The sequence below is a fragment of the Paroedura picta genome, chromosome 15 (genome assembly GCF_049243985.1).
Source record: "Paroedura picta isolate Pp20150507F chromosome 15, Ppicta_v3.0, whole genome shotgun sequence".
NCBI classification, from domain to species: Eukaryota; Metazoa; Chordata; class Lepidosauria; order Squamata; family Gekkonidae; genus Paroedura; species Paroedura picta.
In genome coordinates this window covers 9,725,717-9,741,236 of record NC_135383.1, presented here as the reverse complement: position 1 = coordinate 9,741,236, position 15,520 = coordinate 9,725,717, and the positions used below count along the sequence as shown (strand labels likewise).

The window sequence follows — 15,520 nt, the reverse complement described above, 5'->3', positions numbered from 1 at the left end:
TCCTATTGGCTAGGAGTGAAACGGGCCGTAACGGTTCGCGTCCCGTGCCCGCCTAAGCCCCGCCCACCGCTGAGATAAAAACGCTGAGGCGGCTTCCCGCACTGAGGGAGTTGGCGTTTCACCTGTTGAACTCCAGCCTGCCCCACCCTTTGGCCCGCAATATTGTTACCCTATTTTTCTCAATCCCGCCCCTCCTCCCACTCTCCTTATCAACATTGTGTGGTACAAATGGTACTTCTCCTATCAACACTCTGTTCTTCCTTTAAAGACAGGACCAGGCAGCTCAGGTTGGTATGATGAACTTTTAATAAGCAATTGCAGCCCTGCATGGGGCATATTGTGGGACAGTCAACTTAAAACTGTCAGTTTCAAAAAGCAAAACAAAAATGTTGCTGTAATCCTGGGACAATTCCTTTCTGCTTCAGAGCTTGGGTAAGAGCTCTGATAGTAAGGCAGACAGCAAATAGTTTGTTGTACAGTCAAACTGCTGACAGCAACATGAGAATAATCATTTATTGTTTCAAGAGAGCAGGGCCTTAAGGCAGTTTAATGTTACACAACAGTGTTTGAAGAGAACACTGTACAAAACAGCAGATTGCACACATGGTCAGCATACATCAGTTCAACTTGAAAGGCGGTGCTTGTGCATTCACAAACTGTGCAGTAGTATGGGAGTTGTCTCAGGCTGCCCATTCCTCCTCTTCACCCATCTCTCGCAAGCCAAAAAAGTGCCATCACTTTTTGTGGCAAGTATGAAAAAGAAAATAAGACAAAAAGGTTGCATTTATGTAAGTTTGGCCATATTAGTGGGGTAGATTTGACAGAAGAACTGTCCATGCCTGCAGTTTTAATCCAGAACTAGGAAACCAGAACAAGACCCAAAAGATTTCAGAGGAGTGCAAGAGAAAGGGGAAGAATGCCATATACTAAACACTGAAGTGAAAAGGAGGCAAGAGCAGTGCCTTAAGACAGACAGATGAGTGACACACCCAGTGTCAAGTGACAAAGATGACACCAAGGTTTCATCACCAACCTGTCCTAATTATCTGAAAAGGGCAGATCGTGTATGTTGCCCTGGGCCATTCAAGCAGAACAGATACAAAGCAAGTCTAAATACATTTTATGTTATTTTTTTAAAACAACACTTCTTGGTAAGCTAAGAGAATTCTTTCTTGTAGCTTTAGGGTTGTTTAGCCAGAAGCCCCACTCCCACACACCCCCACACACACTTGCACATTCAGAATTTTTAAGGTTAAGGACACTATGGTATGTGTTCAAGTGCAAAACGTGAAGTCACCAAGAAATGATGGTTTAATAAAAGGAAGATCATGCTTTTTTGTCCCAAATACTTCTCATACATCATTGTGATTAAGTGCTCAGTTTATCAGACCTCACATCTTCATTTATAAAGCACAGTACTTGTTCTACAGTAGCTCCTATTCCCTCCCCAATTAGATAAGGCATTAAGGGAAAAGTTGTTCAAATATGGCACTACTGTGGGTAAGAGAAACCTCCCACCAGGAAGGCACAAATATGAGCTGGTTTGCAACTCTTTAAACATATCATGTAGGAGGTGAGGTAGTGACAATATACTCATGAGTTTTTAAAATACATTCCAGAACTAGTAATTGCTGCCACAATACTCTCAATTACAACATTCTGAAGTTATAAGCTTTTTCCTACCTGGTTTTACACACATTTTAACTCAGGCACTTTTAACAGCATTTACAAAATAGAGTGTATCATCATTTATATAAAGGCACATAATCTACAGAAAAGTTAATACTTCCACTATCAGAAAGAGTGTTTGATTTGTGCAACCACAAGAAGCTTGGCATTACAGCAAGTCTGGTGTTAAGAGACAGGAGTTCTTCGCTGAAACAGCTTTGTCAAATTCAGGGTTTCTTCCAAAAACTCACGAGGACACACTCCAAACTAGATTTAAAAAGATATTTAGAGGATATTAATTTTATTTCCTCAGATGGGAATACACACCCAAATAACCACACCCAAATAACCACACATGCTTTGCAGAATAAAAACATGAGTACAGCCTGTTGGATCAGAAAAGCAGCTCATCTAGTCTAGTATCCTTTTTCACATAGGCCAACAAGTTCCTCTGGAGGGCCAGAGCCAAATACCTTGAAGACTTCCCCAATGCTGCCTCCTAGCACTGGCATTCAGTGGTTTGCTGGTTTTGTATGTGGGGGTTTCCTTTAGTAAATATGGTTAGCTCTTGACAGATCTTTCTCCCATTAATTTGTCCAATCCCATTTTAAAGCCACCTATGCCTGCTACCAGCACTATGTCTATCACCAAGGAATTCCATACTTAATTACTCATTGAGTAAAGTAGTATTTACTGTTTTTCTGTCCTGAACCTATTTCTCAACAATTTCACTGAGTATCCTCCCAACCAAGTTCAAGTATTAAGGGACAGGGGAGAAAGAGCTCTATCCATTTACTTTACTCCATACATAGTTTTATCAACCTCTGCCGTGTCTGATTTGAATATGCAGTAGGTCTATCATAAAACTTAGTGTATGTATATAAAGATCTTTTTAGTCACTAAAACAAAGACCTGTTCCTTTACAGGATCAAACCATCAGTGGCCCATCAGCAGGCATATGGCTTTCCAATGGAGCATCTATCTCCACCCTACTTTGACGAAGGGTGTTTTAGACTGTAGACAAAAATCAAGAGCTGCAACTATCGAACATGTAGCCCTGGTGCTTGAGTAATGAAGGTGCAATGAAAAAGGAAAAGAGGCCAAGTCTTCTACTTGGATTACCGTCCACATCTGTATACTTACCGATGATGATGATGATGAGAACGACAACAACTGTTATCAAAATGGCCCACATCTGGTAAGGGAAAAAAGTGTATTTTTTAATTCTCTCAGAACTTTTTATTCTCTCAGACTGGGTTACTTCAGAACTGGAAAATGTACTTCAGTTTTATCTTTTATAGTTTTGTAAACTTTAAAAAGAGAAAATATAATCACTCCCACCCCCTCCAGTAGCAAATAGTGGGTGGGGCTGTGGCTCAATGGTAAGAGGTGCAATCCCCAGCATCTCCAGATCCTGGAGAGCTGCTGCCAGTCTGAGTAGACAATTATGACTCTGATGGACCAAGGGTTTGATTCAGTATAAGGCAGTTTCATGTGTGTTTAAAGTGATCTTAAATATTACCAGAGAATGTATTTAAATTATACTTTAGAATAAGGAACATACAGAGAATAAGGAGCATTCCCATATTTGGTGGCCGCACAGAAAACATCGTACAATTTACCTTACAGTTCTTCCACCAGTATTTTCTTTTCAGTTTGGCAGCATTTGTTTCAAATTGAGCTGCTCCAGCTTGCAAGGCATCAGCTCGGTCATCCAGCTCAGACAACTTCTGATCTCTTTCCAAAACCTTGTCCACATTCACTCTCATAATATCCACTACCTAAAACCAGAAAGGCCACACTCTAAGTAAGGGTTTGGTCACACTTCTGAGATTATTTCCATTTGCTGCATTTTCAGTGCCACACCGCCAACACACAAGGGTTAACATGATATTTGAATCAGCAAAGGTGATTTTAGATTTTCTTCACCAGGATTATGAAAACCATAGCTTAATTTCTAGCCAGCTTCGACCAGGATGATCCAAGTTGCCCAGTCTCAATAGAACTTGGAAGTTAAACAGGGTAGGCCCATGTTAGTATTTGGATGGGAAACCACGAAGGAAGACCTCTGAACATCTTCAAAACCCTACAGGCTGCCATAAATTCACTACAACTTGATAGCACTTTCTACCAATAATCTCCAGCTTGGCCTAGATGACTCAGGATATAATTCTAAATTCTGTGGAAATCTAGACTGCTTCCAAGTAAGCACAACTACAGCATGGAGTGAGATTGCAACATCCTTTGTTCTCTAGTTTAGATGTTTTGTCATCTCATCTCAACTAGTATATACATCTGATCTTCCCTATGTTATGACATTATAAACCTGGATGGCAACATCCTATTCTGTGTTAAAGAAAATGACAAAATGTTTGTGGAATCTTGTTAATACTATCTAAATTCTAACACGAGGGTGGTGGTGAGACACGAGAGAAACACCAATACCTTCTTCCTTTCCAACCTTTTTTCTCTCAAAGCTCAGACAAACAAGAGAAATAGCAATCTGTTTGGAACTTAGGGAGAGACCATCAGGCACTTTGTGCCGAGGGATGTCACTCTCACACCCAAGCCACAGCAGAGTTGATACAGCAAAAAACAAAACACAAAACCATTTCATAAAGCAACTGGGGAGCAAAAGCTAGTGAGGAGTTTACCAGCTCAATTCATCACTGAAGAAGAAAAACTGTTCCAATTTTATTATCCCCGTAAGCTCAAAAGAACAATACAGGACAAGCTCACCTCATTGACTTGGCTTTGAGTCTGCTGAAGACGACGATTGCTGCCAGAAGCAGGGCCAGATCCTGTGGGACCACTGGTTGACCTGAAGGACAGAAGCAGATTTCTTTTAAGCCAGGATTGTACAAATGCTATTCTGCTTCCAAAAGAACTTCATTTCCAGTCCACCTCACTGGGACTCAAGACAGATCATACGTATAATTTAAAAGAACTTTCAATCCGTAAACAGCTAATACATGGTAAAGTTTCACTCTAACAGCAAAATTCCTAGAAGGACACACAATACAGTTGGGCTAGGACTGTAAAATGTCAGTGTGTGTGTGTACAACAACCAGAACAATGCATGCAAACATGTATTTTTATGGCAACAGGATAATCAGGGTAGAAAAGAATTTATCCCTAATTAAAGTCACCTTCTGACTGGACTCTTTCTCCATAGCGCCTCTTTAAAACAAAGTCCCCTTGAATTTTGCTTTTCACATTTTAGGAAATGACAAAGGCATGGAGTCTTTTCTTACAGGCACAGGCAAATCATTGCACAATGTAAAAGCTTATAGCATGAGCTTATATCAGCTCAGAGACTCCCCCCATCTCAGCAAGTTAACCTAGCTACATATTCATTATTTCACTGCTGGCTTTCTTCCATTTGTCATAACTCTGGCTTCATGAAAAGAACAACCCATTAGGAACAACTAGATGAAGAGTTAGAAGCACCTGAATGCCAGAATGTGGAATCACCTGTGGCTAATGCCTGCTGATTATACCACCTGACATACCAGCTGCCTATCGGAAGACACTGTACAAATCAGTGAAAATCTGATGCTCCTGAAAAGAAGGGGGTGAACCACTCTGAGAGGAGCTTTACCACAGCAGAAGACGCTGCCGAACAGCCCATGCCTCAGCAGCACTTTAAAAAATCGGTTTTAAATCTTTGTCCATAAAATAAGAGCCCAGAGATTAACATGGCACAACAACCGACACTGGAAGATCTAAACTGAGAAGCCACAGCTTGTTATCAAGCAAGAAGACAAAATGTGGAAGCCAGGTATGATTTGGTATGATATTTTTAAACAGAGGCTGGATAGCCATCTGATGGAGAGGCTGATTCTGTGAAGGTTCCAAGGGGTAGCAGGTTACAGTGGATGAGTGATAGGGTTGTGAGGGTCCTGCATTGCGTGAGGGGTTGGACTAGATGACCCAGGAGGTCCCTTCCAACTCTGTTATTCTATGATTTCAACTAACCTGTCAAATATGCAGCACTTGCTCTGCCCCCAGAGGCTAGGAAAGTTATAAAAAGAAAGCAGGCACTAAGCCAGTGTATTGGCCACAACTGGAAGTTCAAACCAGGGTTTAAAACTCATAAGCCAAGGGATACAGAGACCACAGATAAGTGCAATGTATGAACCGAACGGGGATTTCCACAGTGGTAGGAAGGGCTCGGCGCTGCAAGCAATTCCAGCCTCAGCCACACCGCCTTAAGGGCCCAAAACAGAGCCCAACCGGTAGCGTTCCTTAAGGCCAACCCAAACAGCCACCTCCACGCCCAAGCTTCGACTTCTCAAGAAGAAGAAATGGGGGGGGGGGGGGGGGAGACTGAATCTTTCATGTTCCGCCCCTTTAATAGCCCCAACTGAGGAAGAGCTCCGGGTAACCCGAAAACTTGCAACAAGACGTTTGGTGCTAACTTTTTGGGGACTGCTTTCAAGCTAGCCGGAGGCTTCCGGCAAGGCGCCGCTGGTGGCATGGCCTGAGAAACCAAACAAGGCACCCTCCAGTCAGCGCCCAGGAGGTGCCAGTCCCCGCCGCCGAGGAAAGGCACTACCCGACGGCCCGGAGCCTCGGCCCTCCTCTGGGCCAACGCAGGCAAGAAAGCGGAAGGGAGCCGCCCAGAAGTCCGACCGGGCGAAGAGCTGAGTGTACCCCCCTCTCCCCGGGCTGCGATTCCTTCCTGGCACCGGGCAACGAGCAAAACCGGGCCTCGCCCCGAAAAATCACCCCTTCGAATAACTCACATGGCGGTGGCTGTGTTACAACTCTCCTGCAAACAGGCGGAAACTACTCCCAGCACCGCCGAGGCCCTTTTGCGCTGGCCAGAGCGCTGCCGGGGCGGGGCTCGGCTCCGGGGCGGAAATTTTGCGCCGCTAGGCTGCCGTAACCCTTTGCACGCTAGCTGGGGCCTTGGATCCGCACCCTTTACTCCGGAGAAGCACGGGACGCGCAGGAGTTTAAGGAGGTGGCAACTCTACGTGGTGGAATCGCGTCGCCCCCGGGGAGGGGAGTTCCTTGTTCGTGTAAATGGATAAGGGATTTAGCCCGGACTCCCAAACGCTACTTTTCTCCTGTAGTAGGGACGGACGTTTACTTTTGCAATATTTACGACCATGTCGTTTTCACAACCTAAAGCTTCCCAAAAGCAGCTCCCCCCCCCAATTTTTTTAAATTCAAAAACTATTTAAAAATTAAACACCGGTTAGTAATAGCAAGACAACGTACAAGCAAAGACTGTTTTCATAGCCGCCTTTCTCCCTTGTGGAACTCAAGGTGGTTTACAGTATAAAAGCTGCAATTAAAACAGTAGAGCAGTGAAAAAACAAAAATGAAATTAAAACCCTTCCCAAATTCAGTTAAAATCCTAGCGGATTGGGGAAACCTTGGTTCAAATCCCTGCTTGCTTTGAATTTTTCTGGGTAAGCTTGGAACAGTCATTCTCTGATAAGGTGGCAGTGGAGTTAAAATAGAGGATTGGGCAGGCATAGGGATGTGAAGGGTCCAAAGGTGTTACATTTTCAACTAGTTGCATTATTCCTTCCCTGTCATGTTTGGAGACATTCCAGTTTGGGTGTGTATGTATATATAAGACATTAAACCATCTTTAGTGTGGCCTTATCCCTGAACGGTCCAGGTCAGGCTGATCTTATCAGATGATGTTCTGCCCTGGTTAGCACTTGAATGCGAGGCCACCAAGAAAATCCATAGTCATCCTGCATCAGCTGCGACTTCATGGCACTTTACACATACAATGCAGCTGAAACCAGTAGCTGAAACCAGTAGCATTACTTCGGATGTTTGAATATTGAGTGGCTTAACTTCTTTCAGGGTTATAGGTGCAGGTAGGACCTAGAGGTCCCTAACAACTGTATGTTCCCATATTTCACCTTAAAGCTGTGATCTGTGGTGGAATGCTTGTGTTTTAATTTCATGAATTAGCTTGCTAGCTAATTCCAGTTTGACAGAGGCCCCTTGTACTTAGATTTGGTGCTTGCCTGATGCTGTAATAGCTGGCATGACATTCCCATCCCCTTTAAATCTTTGGGATGATTTATACATTTGTTCTGTTCAAACAGGTCTTTTGGTGAGAGCTTGGAATATCCCTGTTGCTCAAGGGTTGTTTTCTTTAAGGCAACATTGTTGTTCTGTGTTGCTATTGTGCAAATGAATTGTTCCTTTAGCTTTATTTTAGGGTATAAAAATGGTTCAGTGCATCAATTTAAAATGGATTATAGTACTGCATAGAGGCTTCGCTGTGCAATGATCTTTGTGGAAAATCCACATAAGGTGGTGACTGGGGCAGAGGGGGTAAACAGTGGCAGAGCTCCCAGTAGAGGTGAGTTGGGAAATGTGCAAGGAGAACTATGAGCTAAATGACCATGGACCAAAAAGAGTGGCAAAGCCAGTATTGCATGAAGAATTGAGGTAGATTTAGGGTTCAGGCCCCATATAATCTCCCCATGGCCTTCCTAAATTTGCAGCTTGCCCTCCAATAGTTTGTGGCTGTTGCATGCTTAAGCAGCCAATGTTCTGACGCTAGAAGAGTTTGGTTCTTATATGTGGCTTTTTCTCTACCAGAAGGAGTCGCAAAGTGGCTTACAATCACCTTCCCTTTCATCACCCTGCAACAGAAACCCTGTGAGGGAGGTGAGGCTGAAAGAGCCCTAATATCACTGCTCAGTCAGAACAGCTGTGGGCTCAAGGTCACCCTGCTGGCTACATGTGGAGAAGCAGGGAATCAAACTAGTCTGCTATGCCACAGCCTGTACTATTGGTCTTTGTGTCCTGGCACTTTCACCCAATCCTAATGGTCTTTACTCAATAGTTTAATTAGTTCCAGAAGAGCTTTATTCCTAAATTGCTGTGCTTAGGTTTATTGTACACATCTGCTCGCAGTATCTGAAATCCATATTTCCAGAGCTGATTATAGGCCCTGAAATGTGGGGCAGTTTCACATTGAGCTCCTACACCTATGGTAGCCACAGCATCAGAGTGAAGGAAGAACTACCCTAGAGACCCAAAATATGGGGTGGGATGGGGCCAGTAAGAGCTACTGTTGTGGGTTTAGAGGAAACATCTGCAAAAACAGCAACTTCCAAAAGAACGGGAGAACTAACAGTGAGCTCGCAGGCTTATGGCTTATTAATGTAGCTGCAAAAGTACTTATGTGCATTTTCATCCACAAGGCTTAAAAAGGGCTCTTGCTTCAATCACTGTGCAATGCAAACAGAAAACCTAAACTGTTCATAATACTAGGTTGTGTATTACAATGCATGTTGTGCTCTTCTGCACTGACAGCAATCAAATTATCACCAGCAGCATATAGGGGGACTCACAAGGGGTTCTAGCCTCTTGTATGGAAACACACCAGAGATTTCTTGGGGGAAACTAGCCACTCGTTTATTGAGAGGAATTCATAGTGGTTGTGGAGTTCTGAAAGCTACTGCTGAGACATTCCAAGCTCCCACTGATCAGAGAAAATGCTCCTGCATCGAAGCTGTTGTGTCCCAAACCCTCCTAACTGCTGCTGAACTGGAGTTTCTTGTTGTTGTAATTTCTTCCCGGCCAGCAGTATTTAAATGACTGAATGGGATAATCAGTGTTATGCTGCAGACACAGGGCTGAAGTGATATGATGCCACTGCACCTGGCTTACTGCCCTCACTGTCTGGCGTCTTCATCTCCCTTCTTGAATATATGCCTGGTAAATACTGGGGGGGGGGGGGAGTCACTATCATGGCCCCAGGGAAGCTCGCTTGACCTCAACCAGGGCCAGAGCTTTCTCCATCCTGCCCCCCACCTGGTGGAACGAGCTCCCAGAGGAGATCAGGGCCCTGACGGAACTTCAACAATTCCACAGGGCCTGCAAAAGGGAGATCCTCCACCAGGCATTTGGTTGAGGTTGATCTGAACCACCACTTCCTACGGGCCCTCCCTCTGAACGTCCCTCGTATGGCAGCCACCATAATTCTCAGTATTAGTTAATTTAATGTTTTCCATATTTTTATACTGTTCTATGTTGTTTGTTATCACTTTATTAACTTAGATTGTTTGTTTTATGTGAACTGCCCTGAGCCTTTGGGGAGGGTGGTATATAAATATAAATATAAATAAATAAATAATAATAATAAAACATATTGCTGACCAGGCTCCACCCCAGCTCTGTCACCCCACACCCTAGTTACATGGCTGCCTTAAGGCTAAAAAGAAGAGACTATATTAAAAAGAAAACACTTCAAATGGGGAAATTTTCTTCATTTTTAATTTACAGCAGAAAGAATATAAAGCATTCAGAAAACATTTTCCATATTTTAAGGGCAATTCAAAACATTTTGCATGGTTCCAGCAGCTGAGTTCTTCAACAGATCCATTGATTCAGTGATGCTTTTACATGCAGTTACAAAAATAAAACTTACAAAAGAGACATCTATACTAGTTTGACATGCAAGTCTTGGGGGACCCCCCTCCCCTGTTTGGGCGCCAACTACTCTGTGGAACTGCCATGAAGCGTGCAACCATGGAGGGGGTTCATGTTATATTCTTTATTTCGTTCACACAGTATGGGTTGTTTCTCACAGGTGATGTCACACAAAGGAGCAATTCCAGTTTTTTAGGAGACACAAAAGGATGCTGGGCCCTGCTGCTTGGGAAACCTGGTAATCCAGGATACCCGTCTGGACTTTTCCCTGTTGCTAGCCAAGTCCCACAACCAAGATAAGGGCAGGCAGAAATACTTGAGACTAATTTGGGGAGTGATTTTTAAGAGGAATACGCCAGAGGTCACTGATGTGGCAAAAAGTCACGGCCCCAATTCAGCAAGGCATTTTGGCACATGTCAAACTTTAAGCACATAGGTGGACCCCTGAGCTCTCCGTGGAACTGGGGGAGGGACTATGGCTACGATCCTCAAGCTGCCTTGCAGGCACAAGCTGCTTCCTTTGCCACGGGATTTGCTCCAGCTCAGCACATTGAGGATCAGACTGCCAATGGGTCGATGCACCACCAAACCTGTGGATCTGGAAGGGTTAATGGTGAAAACACTTCAGTATCGCACTGAATCTGAAACCCCTTGGGACAAACGGAAACGGGACTGAAATTTTCCACTGGGGTCATTACTCTTGTTCGGTTAAAAAAAGGGGGGAAAAGCAATGATCTGCTCATAACGTTACTACAAAAGAAGACAGAGAGCGTACCATTGTCAAACTTCAGTTCTGTCAGAGTATTCCAAAGGGCTTCCTTGCAGATTCTCATTCCCGTGTATGGAATACTTCTTGTGCAAGGGCCTTACTCAATAAAATCCTTGCGTGGTTCGAGACTGCCTCTGCCCACAGCATGGGAGCCAAATTCCTTTGGCATCTTTCGTTTTATTGAATCGGGCCAGACAGCAGCAATTAACAAATGTACAGAGTTTTCTGAGAACGAGCTTCAGCACACATAAGGTTTTTTTTTTCCTCAATCCTGGCAGTGAAAGGAAGGTAATTAAAAGAGATACAATTATGATAGAAAAGGCACCAAGAGCACTGACCCCAGGTTGGGTTTTTTGCCACTATCTTTGTGTTTTAATTTTTTTTAAAAAGACACCAGTTTAAAAGCTTCACAGAATTGTGAGTATTTTTAGGCTTCACAACAAGCCTTTTGAGCAAGACTAAAACATTTCACCTGATAGCTGGGGTCAAGCAAGAGTGAGTGTTCATACATCAAGCATCTAAAAAGGTAAGACCTATCAACCCACTTGGAACATTAGCAAGAGACGCATGTGGGGGGGGGGGGGAGGCAGTGTCCACCTCTGACCTTAGCTACATCCAGTCAAAAGCCAAAATACTCCAGACAAAGCAGAGTAAGGTTTAAAAATCAGGCTCTGCCCCCTCCCCGTGGTCTACACTTCACATTAGCTTTAATATTGAAACGGCTAATTTAAAACGGATTTCTTTGGCTCCTCTCTATGTGGAAATAGCAATATACCATGACACCCCTACAAACCTGTTTGCATCTTTTAATTTTTTTACTTTTTTAAAATTTTTGTGCAATTTTTTTTAGTACATTGTCAGACTTCCAGTAGGAAATATGGACATGTGAAACATTTTTCTACTTTAATACTATTTTCTTTTTTTTCTTTTTTTAAAGTTTATGTTCATTCTAAGTGTTCTTTATTGGAGTGTGTGTATGGTGTTAAGCTAGATACAATTCTGTATTCTTATGATTATCTGCTTTGCAAAATAACTTAATTTTTTTCTTAAGCAATATTAGCATTCACTTTACTTGGCACCATTGGCAAAAAAGGAGAAATAAAAGTAAAAAAAATTAAAACCCCCAAGAAGGTTAAAAAGAAAATTTAAATAAACTCCTGGTAGCCAAAATCAAATGTAAACATATCCTTTTTTAAAAGTAATGTTACTTTGCCTTTTTCCTAAGTCTAAATACATTAGCTCTTTTGTTTTTGCAGTTTTAGTCATGCTTTAGCAAAATGTTCTTCTAAAGAACATTTAAAATAAAGTTTCTTATAGTGAAATAAAGTTTTTGTTTCATTTTACAGACCATAGCCACTAATGCTTTGCTTTTTCATTTCTTTTTTTCCTTGAATTCATGCACATCTGTTTAGTATATACAATATGTACAAACAATACATCCACACTCTGCTCTTTCATTCAGACAAAACTATACAAATAATCACATTTCTCTCACCAAGTTATTGACCCTTTGTGAATAAAATATTTAGCAATTAATCAATATATTCCCTTTCAAATATTTCTCATTTCCATTTTTTTTACCTTCTCTCTATATACAGAAACTGCCTAAATTTTCTTTTCTTTTTGTTTGATGAAATAGCCAAAACAAGAAATTTACTGGCCGGAATGCAGCACCACACTGCCCCCCTTAGGTGGTCTAAATGTCCAGTCAGCTTATTTGCACATGACTTTTTCGGTCGCACAAGAGGTCTGCAGGTTACTAAAATGCTTTACAAATCATTGTTAAGTAAATAAGTAAAAATCTTGTGTGAAGTAAGGCCAGAAAATAAAGTGCCTAATATGAGAAGTGCATGGCAGTTGATATTCTTGAAGGCCCTAGAGAGGAAAAAAATAAAGACACCAAGAAAAGGAACTTTTTGCTTGAGCTGCTCACCCATTCTCTCCCCACCCCCACCCCCCTGCAAATACCCGTTTGCCTTAAAAACACTGACAGCTTTCAGGAAAAACTCCCACATGATGTATTTAAAACCAGCAGATCTAAAAAGTTGCATTAGAGTGTGTTGTAGAGAGAGATTCAGATGAAGAACAGAAAGACAGACGTGCAAGGAAATGGAGAAGGGGATGGACGCAAGCAAGACGGAAGGTGATCAAAGCCTCTCCACGGAGAATCCCAACGTTTCTGGATCTTGGAGGTGAGCGGCAGGAGCAGGAATAGCATTCTTGGGTTGTGGGTTTTTGCTTTTTTTGGTATACTATTTGTACAGTTCCACACGATTTTTGTTTTGTTTTAATACAGCCCTATATGAAAAGGATAATTAATTGCTTCTTTTTTTTTCCTTTTCTTTTTTTGAGCGGAACGAAGCAACTCATGAAAACTCCTTCCGGTGTCACCTTTTCCCCCCCATGATCCAACCAAAGATTTGAGTTCCAAGATGTCTTGCTGAACAAATTAAAAGTTGTCCATGAAAGTGCAAATGTAATGACTAAACATTACTGTTAAAATCCTGCAGCCGATAATCTCGGCCCTGCAGTCAGTTTCTTTTTTTTTTAATAATTAAATCATTTTGTAATTGTTGTTGCATGTTTCTGCTAAAAACAGAAAATGAAAACAGTCTGAAAAGCAATGTCACATTGCTACGGGATGCTGCCGTCTCTATCTTCAGGTTCCTTGGCCTTTCTCAATTCTTTCACTCTGAAAAGACAAAATGAAGGGGTAGGTGAGGTTTCTGTTTCAAAGCCGAGAAAGACATTCTTCAATTTGGTTTCATTTTATTTTTGCAAAATAGTAAAGTCTTTAAACAGTTTCACTAAGCATCTAAGAATAAGAGAATACCACAACATTACATTAAAAAATTCATGGAGTCCTAAGAAGTAATTTTCAAATGTCAGTGTGGAAAGGAAAGAAGGCTAACCATTAGTTTATTAATTCATTCTGTACTGGAGTCCAGTGGAACTGCACAGTTTAGACCAGACTTGCACAGCTTGTGACCCATTATGCCAAACATCATCCACCCACCATATGTGAGCTCACCAAAGGCTTGAGAAATCACATGGTTTTGCTGCCATCTTGGATCAGCATTAACAGGGTGTATGCGTGTCTGAAGGAAATAATGAGAAAGCACTCAAAAGGCATTTGTTTGGCCTGGTGGATTGAACCATTTGGTGTGGGTTTTGTTTGTTTTTGATTTGGTCTCATTAACAAAAAAAAGAGCAGGTCCTCTGGGAAATCTGTAAGGAAACCAACAACCAAATGGCCCTAAACCAATACTGTGAATAACAGCTATGTATTAAATAAAGTACATTGTACAAAAATGTTCCATATATAACAAGAACAAACCGCTTATATATATCCCATGAATTTTTGAATCTGGGGAACTCATAAGATACTTTGTTTTTGACTATGTTGCATTATATTGAACATTTTTGTACAATTGTAGATTTTGGGTAGGCATTTTAGATTTGTCAGCTATTGTATTGATTTAGGGTCCTTTTGTTGCTGATTTTGTCGCACAAGTTAACACTCAGGCTTTGGAGTCAAATAGCTTATCACCCAGCACCATTCAGAATCCCTGGACAATGCAGACCAGCCTTTCTATTTATGTCACTTTCTCCCCAAGATATGTGCAGAACCCCTCTGTGAGACCCCTCTGCATACAGAGAATAAAACTTGTTTCTGGATGCATTAAAGCAGTCTGTTGAAAATCCATTTATTGGATCAGCCCTAAAGCATTATCCGCAAGGTGAGCACTCACAGGAGACTAACAGTGCAACCATAAACAAAATTATATGCTTTTAAATCCATTGAAATCTATGGGTTTAGAAGTTATGAGTCTGTTTAGGACTATAAAAGGCCATCCAGCAGTAAGTCACCTCAGGAACAAGCTTCAGGTGACTAAATATGTTGTGTCAAATCACATTAACATGACAACAAAACAAAGTTATTCTCTTCAGAGTGCTACATTAGAATCGTAACTAGAGCTACGCCCTTCTAAATCCATGTCGTTCAATGGGCTGAGAAGGGTGTAACTCTCATTCGGATTGTGCCTTAACCCCCAGCGTTTTGGTCCTTATAGGCCACCAAAAGGTGAACAGATTGGTGTGACACCAATGCATAACCTAGAAATTATATTACCTGTCTGCCTGAGAAAGACTTGTATATATGACTTTAGTCTGTATGACTAAAATGTCTGTCTTTATTCTAAAAGAACACTCATGAGAAAAACTCTCTGCACAGCTTCATTGTTAAGATCCACCCCCATCCCAGCTATGACCCTGGACATAGTACCTAACACAGTTGAGGCAATACAGATGTTAAGTAAAAGGAGTGGTAACACATGTGAAGCATGCTCTTCCATGCAATGCTCACATTTCCCTCTGGGCATCCATTTACTGCATAGATAATCCACCTGTCATGGATCTCTTACTGAGAACATGCAGATCCTATTAAAGCTGGTGGTCCCTTTGCTGGCACATGCCAAATCATGCAAAGTTCATGATAACAGAGCACTTTTGCTGAGGAGGGGGGAATGCAAGTCATGCTTGGCTAGCACCATCTGTCATCAGCATGCAATGTCTGTACTGGTGCAGACTGGTTGCCCTCATTTGGGACAATGCATGCTAATTCCTGCAACATTCCACATTTGCACGAGTACAGATGGTATT

General features: G+C 42.0%; 2 protein-coding genes and 1 long non-coding RNA gene across 12 annotated transcripts in view; 1 reads left to right on the top strand and 2 right to left on the bottom strand.

Moving 5' to 3' along the window:
* The first annotated feature begins 73 nt into the window (after window positions 1-73).
* Window positions 74-11,280, top strand: LOC143824754 (uncharacterized). The gene is made up of 2 exons (XR_013226858.1): window positions 74-287; window positions 2,595-11,280. It is a non-coding gene; the product is annotated as an uncharacterized LOC143824754 (long non-coding RNA).
* Window positions 500-6,552, bottom strand: VAMP3 (vesicle associated membrane protein 3). The gene is made up of 5 exons (XM_077312348.1): window positions 6,417-6,552; window positions 4,408-4,489; window positions 3,291-3,449; window positions 2,812-2,863; window positions 500-1,935 (listed from the first exon to the last, which is right to left on the bottom strand). Coding segments are annotated over exons 1-5 (315 nt in total). The 5' UTR covers window positions 6,419-6,552; the 3' UTR covers window positions 500-1,915.
* The window catches only part of CAMTA1 (calmodulin binding transcription activator 1), a 619,127-nt gene continuing 613,523 nt past the window's right edge, over window positions 9,917-15,520 (bottom strand). For all 10 annotated transcript variants that reach the window (XM_077312347.1, XM_077312336.1, XM_077312337.1 and 7 more), the window contains one exon: window positions 9,917-13,550. In XM_077312347.1, the coding sequence (XP_077168462.1) occupies window positions 13,546-13,550 (5 nt within the window). In that variant the 3' untranslated portion in view covers window positions 9,917-13,545. The remainder of the gene's footprint in view (window positions 13,551-15,520) is intronic.